Here is a 19,766-nt window from a genome sequence, read left to right on the forward strand (position 1 = left end):
TCAAACAAGCGCATATGTTTTTTATGCACATTTTTAGAACTTATGCCCATCTTGTCGTTTATACCATATAAAAAAATGTGCATAAAAATAGGTGGATTTAAACATAGCTACTGTTTGCTTACATAAACTACCAAAAGTGTAACGATACAAATTGGCAACACATTTAAGCGCCCCTCCCCAACTGTCAGTTGCAGCAAAGGTTTATTGAAAAAACGTTTCTGTGAAAACTAAAATGTTACATTTTGTTGCATTGTTTAGGAGACATAAATACCTTTGCAAGACCCTGTATTTTTATACTATGCTTCTAAATAAGAGTCTACAAATTGGAAATATTTTTTTCTTTGCTGTTTTAGATTAAAATATTCTACGTGACGACATTTTTGCATTTACAAGGGAAATAAGACCCATCTTTCTGTTCAAACCTTTAAATTTACTCTCTCCTCAGTCCATATTTCCCATTTCTCTCTTTCGTCTTTGCTTCCTCTACACGATTCCTCTGTTCCGTTAATCTCCTGCTGCTTCCTGCCCATCATCTCAGCCAAACCCCAAAAGAGTGACACACACACACACACACACACACACACACACACACACACACACACACACACACACACACACACACACACACACACACACACACACACACACACACACACACACACACACACACACACACACACACACACACACACACACACACACACACACACACACAGATCTGTGACCTGCTGTCTCAGTAAACACTGCTGCAGTCATCTGTTGAACCACAAGATTTTGAGAGAGAGAGACAGACAAATTGATAATTGAAACAAGAGTATAGAATTTAATAGGCAATCATGTTCCTATACCAATTTCCATTGACTACTAAATTGTCCCTAAATGTTGGCCAAACAAATAAAGAATATATATAATCCCTGTTGTAATTTTGTCCACATTTAAAATTATTAAAACACTGATATTACCTGAGAAGTTAAATCGGCATGAAAAATAAGTTGAGATAGTCTTTTCTTCTCTATAGTGACGTACACTCACCGGAACACCTGTTCAATTTCTCATCAATGCAATTATCTAATCAACCAATCACATGACAGTTGCTTCAATGCATTTAGAGGTGTGGTCCTGGTTAAGACAATCTCCTGAACTCCAAACTGAATGTCAGAATGGGAAAGAAAGGTGATTTAAGCAATTTTGAGCGTGGAATGGTTGTTGGTGCCAGACGGGCCGGTCTGAGAAGTTCACAATCTGCTCAGTTACTGGGATTTTCACACACACAATCATTTCTAGGGTTTACAATGGAATTTAAAATGGTGTGAAAAGGGAAAAACATCCAGTATGCGGCAGTCCTGTGGAAGAAAATGCCTTGTTGATGCTAGAGGTCAGAGGAGAATGGGCCGACTGATTCAAGCTGATAGAAGAGCAACTTTGACTGAAATAACCACTCGTTACAACCGAGGTATGAGGCAGAGCATTTGTGTAGCCACAACACACACAAACTTGAGGCGGATGGGCTACAACAGCAGAAGACCCCACCGGGTACCACTCATCTCCACTACAAACAGGAAAAAGAGGCTACAATTTACACAAGCTCACCAAAATTGGGCAGTTGAAGTCTTGATTTCTGTTGAGACATTTAGATGGTAGAGTCAGAATTTGGTGTAAACAGAATTAGAACATGGATCCATCATGCTTTGTTACCACTGTGCAGGCTGGTGGTGGTGGTGTAATGGTGTGGGGGATGTTTTCTTGGCACACTTTGGACCCCTTAGTGCCAATTGGGCATTGTTTAAATGACACAGCCTACCTGAGTATTGTTTCTGACCATGTCCATCCCTTTATGACCACTATGTACCCATCCTCTGATGGCTACTTCCAGCAGGATAATTCACCATGTCACAAAGCTTGAATCATTTCAAACTGGTTTCTTGAACATGACAATGAGTTCACTGTACTATAATGGCCCCCACAAATCTCCATCAACTGCAAGATGCTATCCGATCAATATGTGCCAACATTTCTAAAGAATGCTTTCAGCACCTTGTTGAATCAATGCCACGTAGAATTAAGGCAGCTCTGAAGGCGAAAGGGGGTCAAACACAGTATTAGTATGGTGGTCCTAATAATACTTTAGGTGAGTGTATAGTGAAAAGGCTACTCGAACAAGAAAAATGGTGGGACTTGATTTTGTCCATAAGGAATTGATTGGATGGTTGTGGTTTGCTATTTCTGTGATGTCATGTGAGTGACAGTTTGCCCCGGCCTCGCGCCGCTGCAAGAGCAAGGGGAAGACATTTTGATTAAAGACGACATGCGCAGTTAAAAAGTTTTTACTGCAATATTCATTCATCATCGGCCTAATTCATTTCAAATTTTAAAACAAAGTTAATGTACAAAGCCATTAGGAAGCCCCTTAAAGACAAAAGTGTTGGCATAAAGTCACCATGAAATCAAAATGGACAATTCTTATTTTTTTTTATGGAATATTCCAGTATTTATTTTAAATGATTTATTGGTGCACATCAATATTTCATAAAAAATGAATGTGTCCTCTTTAATCAAATCTCTCTTTTCTAACAATTTGTTTACCGATGCAAGGGCGGGACAACCAGTCACTCAAATGACATCAAAGCAATAGCAAACCCCAAACATGCAATCAATTCCCAATGGACAACATCAAGTCGCCCTACTTTTTTTTTTTATTGTTTGAGAAGCACGGATAGAAGCTTTATTATTTTTCACTTGGATATGTCACAATTGGGAAGAAAAGACACAACATCTGTTTCATGGTGACTTTAAAGGCTTTAGATGACCTCAAAATGGAAATAAAAGTCTATCATAAATACAAAAAAAGGTTGGCATGAACCCCATCCATGTCAAAATCAAACTTACCCTCTTGATTGACACACAAAAAAAGATAGCAGGTTGTGGAGACAGTGAGTGCAGATAAACATATGGCAAACAAGAGGCGGGAACAGACAGAAACAGGGGGAAACGACAGGAATATTTTTGAACAGTGAGAACAAAACATGCATGGGACAAAGGAGGGAGAAGGTGTCAATGACAGAAGGAAAAAAAGGGAGAGGGGGGGGGCGAGTCAGCAAACGAGATACGCTCATTCGCTCACGAGACAAACTGAGTGAGAGAGAGAGAGAGTGAGGGAGGGAGAGAGAGAGGGGGAGAGAGAGGGAGCACAAGCCACTATCATTCGTTCCTGACTCCACACGGGAACACACCATCCCTGGAACACGGAATCTGGCAGGCGGAGAACGGAGAAGCGGGAATGCACTGGGACGAAAAAACTGAGGAGAATAAAGATTACCTGCCATCTGTTGGTCTTCCTCACTCATCTGTCATCCACTGTCACTTTTTCTTTTTCTGAGGAGAACTTCTTCAGAGCCTCCAGTGAAAACACATACATATAGCGATATATCTATAACAATCCTATACATATATCAATATACAGTATGCCTGTTTTCATAAACAGCGTATGGGTAAGCCGATGGATTCAGATTCTACGCTTCAGAAGCATTTCCTCCGTTGTAGGAAGCTGATCTGTTGCATTCTGAGACGTGTGCATCTGCATCGTGCATTTTGCCTCATCCACATGGAGAAAGACAGGCATAGAGAGGGAGCTTAGAGCAGGTGCTTTGGGAGCTGGATTAGGTGTGCTGTTGTGACTTTTAGCATTTGTGTGTGTGTGTGTGTGTGTGTGTGTGTGTGAGAGAGAGAGAGAGAGCGTTTTGTGTTTTGTGCGTGGTTTCTAAGTGAAGAAACCGAGTAATGCTGAGACCCTCTTTTTCATTGTGTGTGTGTGTGTGGTAGATTCAGAAGGACAGCAAAAGGAAAGAGAGCAGCAAAATGATAGAAAAACTGAGAAGAGGCCCCAAAGAAGCCACACAAACCCAGAGGAAAATGCGTTGACGTCGCTCAGAGGTTGCTCTTTTATAGCTCAGGAGACTTCTCACTTGTGTTTGTTTGAGTAGCAACTTTGTCTCAGATGTTTCTGTTAAAATTTCTTTGGAGCAAGTGAAACAATTTGAATAGCGTAGCTCAGATCATTTTGATTTAGATTAGAAATGAGTTTGAGCGCTCATATTGAAATCACAGACTTCAATGTTTTGGTCCAGTCAGAGCAGTTTGAAAAAAATGTTGCGATTTCTTTTGAAACTCTCTTCAGAAGAAACATCTGAGCAGCAGAAGCCCTCCATTGAATGCAGACTGTGGTCTATAGGAGAAAGAATGGAGATGTTAAAAAGATCTCATTTGTGACTGCTCTTTCTTGTGGGGACTGCAAGTATGTTTGTGAAGCAGAGAAGCAGAGTGTGTGAACGAGAGAGAATATCTGATCAAAAGTGCCCGATGTGAGATACAGCTGCATGTTCACACACAGAACAGAGTTCAGCAGATCAGATCAGATATTCAAAAAGAAGAGCTGTTTTGGCTCCTAATTATATCAAATGTATATTTATTCTATTGTCATTTAGATTTATATATTTCGATTTGTATATATTTAGACCTATAACTATACATTCTGATTAACATTTACGTATTAGAGTAAGTGAAAGCATACTATATATATATATGTACATACCTAGTAAGTGCATGAATACATAATAAAAAAAACATTTTTCTTTATAAACTAGAGTCTAAAAACTAAAACTACTATAGTGTGTGAAAAAATGTCTGATGTTTTGTCACAGGGGACAGAACTGAGCAGAAGGAAGACACCTTGATTTTGAAAACATAAGCATCAGGGGGACTAAAGAACAACAGATATTCCTCTGAGAGAACAGAAGAGTGAAAAACACCGAGAATGACTTGTAGATTACCTACGAACTGTAGCGTGACGCACCTCTTCCTCGCTGGCATCACGCAACGTTCGGTAGGACAAAGATCACGGATAAGGCTTGATTCCAACGCTGCGATTCCTTCAGGCTTCTGAACTGGAATTTTACCAAGTGCTGTTTTTTTTTTCCTTCCCGGGCCACGGAACAGTTTGTCTCAGGGTGAGATCCTGGAGTCTCTGGAGTCTCTCCAAAGGGGAGGAATCTTGCTTGCTCTCGCTCTCTCCCTGTAGTGATGACAACAGCGAGCATGTTGTGTGCTGAAGTGGCGTGGAAAGCTCTCCGTCTTGTTCACTGATGAGGGCTGCTTTCCCTGTATCAGCTTGCCGTTCTCCTAGGAGCCGGACAACAAGTCAGCAATAAAACTGCTCTAAACTTGGAGACATAACTCTTTGCTCAGCAAACTTGCTTTCTTGGTTCACATTAACTAAACTCCATTGGTTTAACTGTCCCCAGTGGCGTGGTTGCATTCTGGGATACGCATTGTGGGATTACTCGAAGAAGATTATGGCTGCCTCACACCTGTTTATGAATGTGTTAACTGCTATTTTACTGTTGAGCTACATCTCATACGGTCAAAAATCCAACACTGCCAGCACAGGTGTGCAAGCCACCAATCGGACGGCTGCTCCGTCTGGTGCTCCGGAGGTCACTCTTGCGACCCCGGGGGCAGAAGCAGAAGAAATCCCGTCAGCTGGAAGTCGTTGTTGGGGTTACTATGACGTGATGGGCCAATGGGATCCTCCGTTTAACTGTAACGCTGGAATCTACCTGTTCTGCTGCGGCTCATGTTTCTATCGATTTTGCTGCCAGTTCAAGATCCACAGCCTGGACCAGACGTCTTGTTCCAACTACGACACGCCGGTGTGGGCCAACACGGGCAAGCCGGCGGCTCCGGTGACGGATGTCCAGGAGGAACCGGATCGAGACCGCACTCACATGATCGTGTATATTATATGTGGAGTGGTGGCCATCATGGTGCTGGTTGGGATCTTCACCAAACTGGGCCTGGAAAAAAGTCAAGGAGGACAGACGGACATGACAAACTCCAGGTGAGTGGGTGTTGCTCGCTAATTAAGTTCTCTGATATGTCTCATATGTAGATATTGCTTCACGAGCAAAATAAAAACGAGACAACTGTTGACATGCAGTAGAAGTACAGAGCTGTAAAAATCTCTGTAAACCTCTGAGTTTTGCATCTTGGTAAATCTGAACACAGTTTGAGATCTCTTCTGAATCTGTAGAGGAAACTCGTGCGAGGGTGTTTTTCTCAGCAGAAAAATCTGAGGAGGAGATTCAGGCAAAAATCGCCATGCATTCTCTATGTTATCCAATAGCAGACAAACCCTTTTCATAAGAGAACCATTTTAGGGCTGGATCAGGGTAACAGCGCTTTTGCAGTGTTAAAATGTTACCTCTGGATGTTTAGCAACAGACAACTGATTGCGTACTCTTATTTGTGTGCTTTGGGCAGTCACGGAAACACTGCACATTGTATATAAACAGTAAATTCAGTGATTAAGAGGTCAAATGCTGACAGAAAACGCAACAATTTGAGTCAAGAAGAGACTTCTTTCTTTCCTTTATAGTCAGAAATTTCCCTTTAGTATAAACTTGATAGTACGATCAGCAATACGAGGATGTGCATTGCTAGAGCTTTTATGTAAACATGTCGTGTGCTGCGTTCTTCCAATCAATTACACTGGCACTGCAAATATGCAAATAACAATGTTAAGCCATGGTTTAGAAATGCCATTTTATAAATAACTGTTTTGTTTAGGCAAATTAGAGTTTTTTTTTAGATTATTAAACTGTTCTTCTGACTAAGAAAAACTAGTTTACTGTTCTAAATGCATAAATCTCTTGTCTCAGGGGGATATGCTTTAAAGAGTTAATTCACCTGAAAATGCTGTCATTAATTCCTCACCCTCGTGTCGTTCGACACCCGTAAGACCTCCGTTCATCTTCAGAACACAAATGAAGATATTTTTGTTGAAATCCGATGGCTCAGAAAGGCCTTCATTGACACCAATGTCATTTCCTCTCTCAAGACCCATAAAGGCACTAAAGACGTCGATACAAAGCCCATCTCACTACAGTGGCTCTACAATAGTTTTATGAAGAAAGTGTTTTGAAGTCAGCTATAAGTCGTTAATTAGGGGGTTTTTGGCGCACAGAAACTATTCTCGTGTCTTCATAAAATGATTGTAGAGCCACTGTAGTGAGATGGGCTTTGTAACGTCTTTAGTGCCTTTTATGGGTCTTGAGAGAGGAAATGACATTGGTGTCAATGAAGGGCTGTCTGAGCCATCGGATTTTCAATAGAAATATCTTCATTTGTGTTCTGAAGATGAACGGAGGTGTGATGGGTGTCGAATGACATGAGGGTGAGGAATTAATGACAGATTTTTTTTGGGGGGGGGGGGGGACTAACCCTTTAAATGAAAGCAGCTCTAAAAAAACATGAACTATACAAATTCGTATAAAACCTGATAAACGCTCTCCTGCATGATTTAAGATGACAAGTGTGTATGTGCTTCAATGGAAGGAAGAACATCTGACCGTTTGTACAGTCACATTTATCATTTGATTAGTAACTTCATTTTATATAGTACCTTTTTTGTCTTATTTCAAAATGCAGACTTTAATGTGGTCTCAGACATTTGCACCCCACTGTATTTCTAAGATCATATGTTCATGTTTATTTCTAGCTCAGCTTTTGCTTTAGTGGAACTGTACAGCACTAGCTGAAATCAATTAAAAAAGAAGCACCATGAAAAATTAAAATGTTTGTACTTATCTGTTATGTGTTCTGACTATATCACGTCTGGAAATAAAAAGGAAAAGAAATAACTATTTTAAAGCACTCAGCACCATCATAATGTAAATAAAGTTGACACTTTGGTCTTTTCAGCGTGAGGGGAAGCGGAGTGCTTTCCTCTGGGGGTGGGAAGAGTGGACGTCAGTCCAGCTATCTGTCTCTCATCTGTAATGTGGCATGGCAGACAGACACCACCATGATTTAATGAGGGTTATTGATAAGGGCTGGAAGCATGCCATGCCCAAGATAGAAAGTGAGTGCGCGAGAGAGCGGATGATAGATTATCCGCTGTTTGATGATTTTAGGGGGTGGGTAAAAACAAATCACATGGCAGAGACATATTTCTGAATGTATTAAAGTTTATGAGAGTTTCACTTGGTAAGGACGTACTTGGGTTTCTGTAAACACAGGAATTGTGTGTGTGTGTGTGATGTGCCCAATGACTCAGGCAGTGTTGGAAGGGCAAGCTAGCAAAGTGTATAGCCAGCTTGTTGTAATTTAACACGATTTATCATAGGAAAGCTTAATGAGGCTTGATAAATGGGTGCCAAAAGTAGCTAAATAAAGTGTGTGTCATAATGGCACAAGTTAACTATAGTGGGTGTTGGGATGAAATACAGAGGCTCAACGAGAGAGTGATTCTATTGACCAGCTTTGAAAATCCAATGAGGTCTGGATTCATCCAACACAAACATCAGCCAGTATAGAGCCCAACGTGCGCACGCACACACACACACACACACACACACACACACACACACACACACACACACACACACACACACACACACACACACACACACACACACACACACACACACACACACACACACACACACACACACACACACACACACACACACACACACACACACACACACACACACACACCATCCTATGCCACTGACCTTATAAAATCGCAGGGTCAGAACAGTGACTAATGACTGGTGAAACGTCTAGAAACCGAAATGATGTGCTTCATTTGGATGTGCGAATGCACGTGCGCTCTGAGCAAACAAACCGTGCTGGCAGTCCTTCAGGCTTTACGTTTTCATGCATAATCTGACCTTTAATAATTACCTTCAGTGTATTTGAAGGGCATATCATATGTGAGTACGTTTGCAAACGTGTGCATTCGCTGCTAGTGTTATGGGTTTATACAAGTGATGGTTGGACCGTACAAACGTGCTGTTTTCTACTTGTATTATTTTTATGTGCATGCTTGACAAGTCTCTTGGTCGGACATGCCAAATTTGACCAAGACAGAGCTAGTAAACAGAGACCGAGAGAGTGTTTGAGGGCGTACTCAACTAGGCACGATTGCCTGCCTTTTACTGTGCCCTGGCAGGATTGCCCCCACCCTTCCCTTCCCACTCCCCCGCTGGCCTGCTCTCACACTGCACTTACCGTTCCGGGATGGAGCAACGCTTACGTCATTCACGATCAAACTTTTTGTTTGAAAGAAAACAGGAAGAAAAGCACTTTCCCTAATAGATTGCCAAATAGATTTATCTTTTATGCCATGCAGCGATTCTCACTTTATTGTGTTGCACATATCAGAAGATTATAATGGAAGCAGCTGATGTTTGCAGCTTTACTCGCAAACTACAATTCCTGTTCATCAAAGGTGAAAACCAGTTTTAAACATCATATACTCTAATTAATTGAAAAGTGCACTATCCAATTAGTAATAGATGTTTGCTGTCGTAATGATGAGTAGTGCGAACAAGAGTGTTAGCTGTTCGTGCTGCGGCGTGGTTAGCGATCACACTACATGCATACCAGCGTCTGAGCCCACCTCTTAAAGGAATACTTCACCGGTTTTTATATTGAACTATGTTATTCCCTTAACTAAAACGAGTTGACACATAACTCTCTTGTCTTAATGCGTGCACTTAATCTCTCTGACGCGCGGTGACGATCTGATATCATTTAGCTTAGCCCACTACGCCCAGTTCATTCACTATGGTACCAAACAGAGATCAAGTTAGAAGCGAGTTAGAACCTCCACGTTTTCCCTATTCAGTTACACGAATAGTTGAACGATCAAGTATGATGACACAAAATAAAACATAGTTGCTCCTCCCTCACATCTCCCTCTCCCTCTCTCATTTCTGTCAATATGGGGGAGATGTGAGGGAGGATGTTTCGGCCGGGACTTTTTACTGCGCCGAGTCGAAGTACTCTCAGAAGTGCTATTCCGCCATACATTATAGTTCTTCTTTTTAATTCGCTTAGAAAAGCGTCATGTTTTATTTTATGTCACCATACTTGATCGTTCAACTATTCTTGTAACTGTATTTAAATAGGGGAAACGTGGAGGTGTTTGGCCGCTTCTAACTTGATCTCTGTTTGGTACCATAGTGAATGAACTGGGCTTAGAGGGCTAAGCTAAATGCTATCAGATCGTCACCGCGCGTCAGAGAGATTAAGAGCACACACTCAGACGAGAGAGGTATGTGTCAACTCGTCTTAGTTAAGGGAATAACATAGTTTAATATGAAAAAGCGGTAAGGTATCCCTTTTAAAGTGGGCTAGGGCATGGTTCAGAGCAATCACACAAGTCAAACGAACCAGATTTTGGGGGTAAACACGTGCTCGGTTCAGATTCTATTTGTGTGAGTGTTACCTTGTATGTCCGTGCTGAGTGCTTCCGCATTACATGATCATCCCGGCAATAATGGAAGTGGTTCCTTAATGTTTTTTTAATGTCTAAAATGTGTGAACATGCAAATAAAGATTCACATTGAGAGGCTGGGAGAAAAGGAAGAGCATTAGAAGGACAAAATTAAGGGTAGAAACTCGTAACTATGTTTTTAATGAGCGTGTCCTTAGTAAACACACATTACATACCAAGATGCCTACTTTCTATTTTAAACCAGATTGGACCTTATTTATTTTCTTAGTACATGTATGTTCTCTAATATCTGGTTAGTAGAATTATTTACATACTACTTGCAAAGTTACTAATTACAAAGTTAATTTTTACTTAACAGGTCCTCTGTTGGAGGACCATCAAAACAAACAGTTTACAGATTTGAAACAGTCTCCAATGACTGGTAGTTGACACACGTAGTTGCAGTTACTTATAGGTAGTAGAATCAAATGTGTAAAGTGGATCATTGAAAAAATTGTTAACCCATGTAGCTACCATGTTGCCAAGAGTAAGCCCATAATAGCAAATACTGGTAAACTTGAAAAAAAATTGTTACCATAGGCTATGTTGTGATGCTCTTGAGGGAGAACTTTTCCTTCAGCCTACATGTTCTGGTCAAAATGTATGTTTTCTGCAGGCAAATGAGAATGTGTCAAGGTTTGTTTGGTTAGCATGGTCCAGTTATTCCCTGGTGGTTGGTGATGTGACTACACCATCTGGTTCAAAAGTGCATCTTTCCCCATTGATGTCCATTCAAAAGTATAGCCTGTAATCCTGACAAAATAAAATGTTGCAAGCAACATATCACAAAATTTTTATTATTACATTATTGTAGATGTTCTGGAGGACTCGTACGAGTGTGAAATGGCTTGTCATGATCCAATCAATTCCTGACAGTTACAAATGGTGAATGTCATTGTGAGCGCATTTTAGCAGCGTAGTGCATATGAACTCCACATTAAAGATCTTCCAGATGGAAATACACACTGAATGTCTTATGTACGTGTACATTGGAGGGCCTTGTGGTTCGTTTTATGGATAAATCTCACCACAGATTTCTCTTTTTTTGATTTCATAGAGTTTTTTGCCAGTCTATATTTAGCTTTACTGACCAACACACTTGGGCCACAGTCACAGAATACAGTGTCCCATTAAAAATGCATTACAACTTCTGATAGAGATGATTCCCATGCTGGTCCAGGAACTATTAATGCACTAGACAAACAAACTGAACTCCACAGTGGAGGCAGAAACCAGCGGGAGACGTCTCACAGGTCCTTCCATACAAGCATCATGAATACAAACCTGCTGCACTTCACTTACCCACAGGTCAAAGACTCCTGGGTGTTTTTCACAGCATTTCAGATGAGACGATGAGAACTGATGCAGAATGACACTTGACACATTTGGCAGTGTAATGAGGAAGAAATTAATCTTGAAGAGCAAAAAAGCAAAACAAAAACCAATTTATTGGCCTAGAAAAAAAAGGAAGGCATTTTACCTATAAAATTGTTAGCCTATGTGTTTACTTGTTCAAAAAAAGCAAAAATATTCCAAATGGTAAAATGATCAAAATTTGTATAAATACAATTCTGAAGGTGGAAAAAGACTAAACACTTTGATTCTTTCATGATCTGTAACAATATATGTCTTCCAACTGAGGAGTTAGCTATTACCCTACCCACTCGTAAATTTCCATCAACAACAAATCATGCATATGCTGCTAAAACATCATATTAAACTCAATTGTGTTCATAGGTCTACAACATGAACCTTCATGTTCTTTAACATGCTAATGCATGTAACTAACCGGTTATGTTAATAGTTGGACAGGTTGATTGTTAGCATAAATGCTTTAATGTTAGCATTTTAATGCTAAAAAGTAGCCTATTGTAATAATGTGTTGAAATTGTGCTCACTGAAAACATTTCATAGCGAACAATATTGTCCTTACAAGTAAATAGCTTCCCAATTAACTATAGCGTAGCCTCATCAGTGTCATTGTGATATTGTTTTCTATGTCTCAGCCCATGAGAATATAGTTTGATTAGTCATTCTCTTTGAAAGTATAGAGGGAAAATATGTATGTAGGCGAGATCGGGAGAAGGCTGTCTCATGGAAGCCCAATTACAAAAAAACACGTTTTCTTCCGCAGTGGCTTTCTATAGTGGCTTCTTTTTATAAAAGCATCTTAAATTAAATGTCAATATCATAACGTTTAGGTGTTGGGTAACAATTGAAGGGATAGTTCACTAAAAAATGAAAATTCTGTCATCATTTACACACCTGTATGAATTTCTTTCTTATGCAGAGCACAAAAGAAGATATTTTGAAGAATATTTTTTTCTTACTGTGAAATTCAATGAGTTATAAAGTCAGAATTGCGTGATATAAAGCCAGAAATGCGAGATATAGGCTAACTCGCGATTGTGAGGAAAAAAAGTCAGATTTGCGAGATATAAATTCACAACTGCAACCTTAATAACTAAGAATAACAATTCTGAGAAAGAAAGTCAGAATTGTGAGATAAAAAGACAATTACCTTTTTCAATGTTTTTATTCTGGGGTGGAAACAAGCTTCCATGGGGTCCATCAACTGTTTGGTTTTCCATATTCTTCAAAATATCTTCTTTTGTGCATGTTCAGCAGAAGAAAGAAATTCATACAGGTTTGAACTCATGTCCTCCCCACACACACACCAACTTAAATGAGTTAAAGTTAAAGCAATACATTTACAAACTGGAATGAATGAATTAATGAAAAATCAATTCAACATAAATGGTAATTTTTAAAAATAATAATAATAATAAATAAACAACTAGAAAATTACTAAAAACTAAACCAAAATGGACACTTAATTAGCAGTCTCCTATCTAAAAAGATACTCCACATAGTGTGACAAGACAACATGCCCTGCGAATGTGTTCATTAACATGTTCTTTTTATCCTGGCCAAAAATAGTGGAAATAGTGGAAAGTGATTATACATCAACTCACTGTCTACTACCCCTTGTCACATTTACAGTTCCTCTACAGAATGTCCTGTTGTTTGAAGACGTGACCTGTCAGTTTCTATGCATGCTTGGACACATTAAACTGTGGTGTGCTCAAGTGGGTGACAGAAAATGGCAAAATCTCACCTCCTTGTAATTTCTTGTCAATTTTATTGACTCTATCTATCATTAACAACTGTACCCCGTAATGCCACTTTAGCATCCCTGACACACCAATACCCCATCACACAGACGGATACACATGTTCACACACACATGTCCTGTTCTGCTTCACTGAAGATCGAGAGGGTTCAGAGGGCTCTTTGGCAGCCAGAGGCTCAAGCTATCAGAGCCCTTTGAGATTTGCAGTTTCACTGCATGTACCTGTCTATCAATGCCTCGTGAGGAAGCTGAACTGCACGTTACACACGGACGGACATCACTCCGGCTATAAAGGTGACCGTCTTGTAAAGCTACTAAATGGACCATTGCGCCCATTATTGTTGCAATTCCTCTAGGAAACTGCCTCCCTGAGCTCAAGAGCAAAGATGTCAGTGACGGATGCTGCCACTATGGATGGATTAGACACCGATTACAGAGCTTCACCGCAGGATACTGCTCTGCCCCAGATTTCATTTTGACTCAAATACCATGTATTTGAGTAAAAGGCTAAAAGCAAAAAATGATGTATTTTGCTGGGGCGACATGAAAAATAATGTCAGAAGGCAAACTAGTCTAATGGCAGAAAAACATTACTTTAAAGGACAAAAATATTTCATTTCATACAGTCATGACTTTGATTTTCTAGAAAACTACTGGAAAAAAAGCACAACATCCTGGCTCTTTTCTTTGGGGGGGGGGGGGGGGGGGGCACTCAGTTTCAGTCAATCTCATGTCAATCTTGAATACCTAGAGTAGTACTGCATCCTTCATTTCTCCAAAAAGTCTTTAGTTTTATTATATTTATAAAAGAAAGATACGCACCTATAAACCTCACTCACAACAGTCTGAGGACGACAACAGTGCCACGCTACAGTCTCATGCCGGAAGTGGGCGGAGCTGATTTATCTTCGTATAGAGGGAATGCACGTGACGTCATCGTCAGCTGGAGTGACTGTGATTACGCCCCGCTGAGTGGCAGAAAGACTGAGAGGCAGCATTGGTTTACAGCGCGAACGCAGCGAAAACTCACAAAACCAGGCCCGGCGCCAGAAGGGGGGTAGGGGGAGGGAATACGGACCGCATTAAGACGGACTTGAGCTTAAGACGGACTTGATAATAGCGTGTAATTTTCTCACTCAAACCACTGCCAACTGCTGCAGCTTCTGCTTTTGGAGTGACATTTTTTTTTACCTTTCCCTTCTTTTTCTTACCATTAACATGAAGATCCCACTGTAAATAGAGCCATCCAACTGTTGTGGAACAGTCTAAAACAATAGAAAATTATAGAATAGAACTATATAACATTCCTGGAAAATGTGAAATATAACAACACACTATATGTATAAGTAGCTTCTGTCTTTATGAGAGCTTTTTAAAACCAACCTTGTTTTTGATCAGCTTCCTTTCCAATGGAAGCTGTATGTATGTATGTATGTATGTATGTATGTATGTATGTATGTATGTATATATATATATATATATATATATATATATATATATATATATATATATATATATATATATAATGCTTGGTTGTGTATTTAATTTAATCAAACACATGAAGTTATGTTTGTATTTTGTTAGCTTAAGCACATTGTGTATTATATATATATATATATATATATATATATATATATATATATATATATATATATATATATATACATACATACATACATACATACACACACACACACACACACACACACACACACACACACACACACACACACACACACACACACACACACACACACACACACACAGACACACACACACACACACTTGAAACTTTAAAACCAACTCATTAAAAAGGGATAACAAATAAATACTATTTCTTGCCACTGTGTATAAACAAATAACTCAAAACCTTCATACCTCTATGGACAGCTGCTGTTTGAAGTGAATAAGTGAATATGAAGGTGTACTGTGCCATCTGGTCAGTTTAAAACACTGGGCAGTGGAAACTGTTGCAGAATGTCTTGCATTGATGAACATGAAGTAAAGCTGAGCCTCTCCAAATTGTAATGCCTCTATAAATTAGAGGGAAAAAAATCCACATAAAATACTCGTCAGTAGGCTATCAGATAAATGACAATCACAAACAATATGTTACTTGAAGCAAGACCATAACAGACGCGATAGACATCGTAAAGCCCATTAGGAAAAAAATAGAGCCATGTTCTGAATAAAGTGTTAATACAACAACGATGGCTCAAATACACAAAACAAATAAACTTGATAGATTAAAACCACAACACAAAACAGCTGTTTACCTCCTTCCGCCGTGCCGATTGTTTAGTTTTCGTTAACTCCGCCCACTTCTGGCATGAGACTGTGGCGTGGTGCTGTTGTCCTCAGACTGTTGTGAGTGACTTATATGGGTTCTGCGGTTCTGCAGTTGGTTATGATTGGAGACATTTTACGGAAAAAAAGGAGAACGACCTGTGGGCGGAGCTAAAGAGCCCTTGCAGCTAGTGCGTTGAGAGTGGTTGAGAGCATCTGAAAGCTGTGCCATCCTCAAATGTGGAAAAGAAAACGTTATCCTAAATAAACCATGGATATCAATCAGATTCAACCATACATTTATGATCCAGAATCAGACCCGGAGGCTGAAATTGAACAGAAGCAGCAGCAACAGCAGGACGTCTCCTTGTGGTATGTACTGTAACTGTATGCTTAGCGGCTTGTCAACATTTGTGTCTGTTTACTCGTGGTTTATGAGGACATGATTTGGTTTTTTTGGCTATACTATTGTTTAAGACTAAACCTTAGCAGTAGCAAGCGGAAGAGTTTTGCACGTCAGACTAGTGTTTACATAGAAAAACAATGGATTAGTAACGTTAGCACATTTTAATGAAGAAGCTTCGTGTGAACTAGGTTTAATATGAAATAATTAATTTAGCTCAACACATAGTGGTCAGCTAAACAAATGTATTTAAACACACACCATCCTTTGCATTCTCCATTGACAAATTAACTATACACGGTCAGTCACTTTGTTTCAGTTTGTGTACATGACGATAGCCAACAACATTCAAATAGACATTTGAAGCAGTTTCGCTCACCGCCTGCTTACAATGCTCGACTGTAAACCTTTATCTTTGGGATCGCTCCATCAAAAACACACTTTTGTGGTGACATTGTTCATTTGGAGAAGTCCTGTGACTGCAGTGCAGCCGGTGTCATGACAAATCCTGTCAGAGCAAAGCGCGTTTATGGGCGTGCATTTGCTCTGGCTGTGCGCGCCCTTCCGGGAGAAGAGCCCATACAAGGGATTTATTCTACCTTCTCTATGTGCTATCGGAATTATCGTAAATACGAGTTTCCTAGGTAAAAATTGCACATGAACGCCTTCCCATTTTAAAATTTGAATGCAATAAGCTCGTAATCACTTGTGAGAAACCATAAGGAGTATTTTTGACACAGAAATACTCCATCAAACGTCCAACTTATTTTTTAAAACTTTGTCCATGTTTAGCATGGGAATCCAAGTCTTTAGCCCTATTCGCACAGGATTAGTATTATCTGGTGACCTCTGGTGATTTGTAATAATTGCAGAGAATGTCTGTGATCTTAATCCCGTGCGAATCGGCCATGTCTGTAATTTGTAAAGTAAAAAATCCCCCGCAAATTACCTACCATATTTCGCAGAACACCAAGGTCCTGTGAAAATATTAGTCCCGTGCGAATCGGCATCTCTGTGATTTGTCTTTCATGAAGAATGGAGTCTGCATTCATAATGCACACCGTTATGAATTCCTGTGAGGCCACATGGATTACTTTCACTTTACCAATTTGGGAGCAAACTGATTGAATGGTGTGTTTAATATTAAAGTATTCTTAATGAAAAACAAAACAACAGTGACAATGACAAGCTCGCAAAAATGGAGGCTGCGTCCGAAACCTGGAAAATGCTGCCTTCGGAGGACACATTTGAAGGCAGGAAGGCATCAAGCAACAAAAATTGTTATTTGCACATTGTTCATGACACATTTTTTTCCCCTAAATGTTTTAGCTGGACGTTCATGTAACATTTTTTAAATGTTATTTCTCATTGAGAAAAACACACCAGTGATGTCTGAGTGACTTCAGCTGATGAAACCGCAAACTATTTACTTTTTTTTAATTGATTTTATCTCTTGACTCCTGGTCTTCATTCATCATATCTGGTCCTTTGAGTCTCTAACTGTAAATGCTGATTAGACGTTGAACTGAGGTTCTCTGTGGTCATTGAAAATCCCATTTCACTTCACGTAAAGAGTATGGGTGTAACTTCCGGTGTCCTGGTCAAATTCCCTCCATTGGCCCTTACCAATCATGGGCTCCTCATAATCCACATCCACTGAAATGGCTCTATCTCCTCTCTCCACCTATTGCTGGTGTGTGTTGAGCGTGCTGGCACCGTTGTTCAGTGGCTGCCATCATATCATTCAAGTGGCGGTTGAGGAGAGACCCATGACATGAGTGTAAAGCGCTTTGGGTGTACAGTAGTACACATGAAAGCGCTATATAAATGCCTCATTCATTCATTAATTCAAATTCCCCCAGTTAATGGTGGAGAATATGACACATACCAATTATACATTTTACGATTTCTACAAAATGGTATTATGTTGTTTCTTGCACGTTTCACTGTTTTTTTAAATGTGAAATGTCCATTGAGTGGCACTAAAAGTGCATTACATTTTCTCTGAAACTGATGAACATGAATATGGCAGTAATTTTATGTTGGTTTTAGTGAGTATCAGGGCAGTTTGAAAATGAAATGTCCGGTCAGTGGTGCAAAAAAGGTTCATGCTCCATTGTGTTTGACAATAACGACCCACCTACATTAAACCCTACCCTGAACCTAACTGATAGTGCTAAGAAAAGCAAAGTGAGATAAAAAAGCATTTGCTGAAGCAAGCAACCGTTTTGTTGAGTCTTTGAGCTCTTTTATAGTGACTTGTGCTTCACGGGACTTGTTCTCGAGTGCAATGCTATTTCAGATGAGCTATTAAGCAAGTTAACTACGTCAGAAAAGCCAGACATATGAAGTGTGATGCAACGTCAAATTGTATTTGTTAATAATTCAAGCAACAACAAGAAAACAAGTCTTTATGAATTGATAATCTGCTCCTCTAATCATAATTTGTGTAAAAAATAATACAAGTTGTCAGTGTCTTACATCCAGTGTTAATTTCAGCTGGAAACGGCAGTGAATTGTATAGTTGGGATGTAATGTTATATGTATTCGTCCTGAACAGTCATGGTATAGACGTCACGGTTCGGTGCGTACAGTCTGACAACGAATATAGTCGGTTACAGGCAATCCATACTCCAATCAAGGGCTGCGCAATATATCGGAATATCGCAAATGTATATATCGCAATAAGCATATCGCAATGGCATGCAATATCTGAATGATTTTAATTGCTACTTCAGCACTTGTGAAAAAGTGTACTTTTAGGTCGAAGCCGCGACGCATATAGCAGAGAATAGACTGAGCACATGACTTTTACTTATGGGACTTGCTTGATGTTAAGGAGTTATTAAACGCAATAACTTGCGAAAAAGCACAATTAGCAGTCTTGCGCTGTCTGACACACACACACACACACACACACACACACACACACACACACACACACACACACACACACACACACACACACACACACACACACACGTGTTTTCATTTTTAAAAAAGTGTATTTAAATGGATTTTACACACTAATAGCAATATCGCATCGCATATCGAATATCGCATTAATAAACATGGTATCGCATTTTGCATTTTTCTTCAATATGGCACTTCAATACTCCAATCCAACAGGGCACGTACAGTAATGCTGTTTGCTAACCGCCACAGCAAAAGAGATATGCACCAACCCAAAACAAGAGTTCAGATGGCACTCAAGAGCTTGCTAGTAGTGTATACACTGCATGAGTTTCAATTCATTTTTGTGACGCATTCCACAAGCGTCACGGAAAGGAAACCGGGACAGCAGAAGGCAGCATCCTGTTTGTTTTCTTTATTTCACAAACACACAATGATATGTTTTGAATGATGTCTAACTCTTATCTGCATGGCCATAAATGATGGAGTATTTTAATATGTTTCCACTGTTATAATAAGACAAAATCAATCGTTTTGTAATTTGGAATCGATTTGTGTCGTTAAAGTATGTAGATGGCTCTTTTTCTTCTTCTCGCTCGTGATTTCTTGAAAAAGCGTAATATTGAATTCTATGCATCCGCCAGTGTCACCGTTTGAAAACAGTCGTTGCATTTTACTGCGCAGCACTGGTC

The 19,766-nt window shown here is 39.7% G+C and overlaps 1 protein-coding gene across 2 annotated transcripts in view; it reads left to right on the forward strand.

Annotated features, from left to right (window-relative positions):
* The first annotated feature begins 3,194 nt into the window (after positions 1 to 3,194).
* Positions 3,195 to 19,766, forward strand: part of LOC137094173 (protein shisa-9) — a 98,926-nt gene continuing 82,354 nt past the window's right edge. Inside the window, exons 1-2 of one of the 2 annotated variants that reach the window (XM_067459508.1) lie at positions 3,195 to 3,488; positions 4,698 to 5,893. In XM_067459508.1, the coding sequence (XP_067315609.1) occupies positions 5,349 to 5,893 (545 nt within the window). In that variant the 5' untranslated portion in view covers positions 3,195 to 3,488; positions 4,698 to 5,348. The remainder of the gene's footprint in view (positions 3,489 to 4,697; positions 5,894 to 19,766) is intronic. The other variant, XM_067459498.1, reaches the window with a different exon arrangement.

The sequence above is a fragment of the Pseudorasbora parva genome, chromosome 2 (assembly GCF_024679245.1).
Source record: "Pseudorasbora parva isolate DD20220531a chromosome 2, ASM2467924v1, whole genome shotgun sequence".
NCBI classification, from domain to species: domain Eukaryota; kingdom Metazoa; phylum Chordata; class Actinopteri; order Cypriniformes; family Gobionidae; genus Pseudorasbora; species Pseudorasbora parva.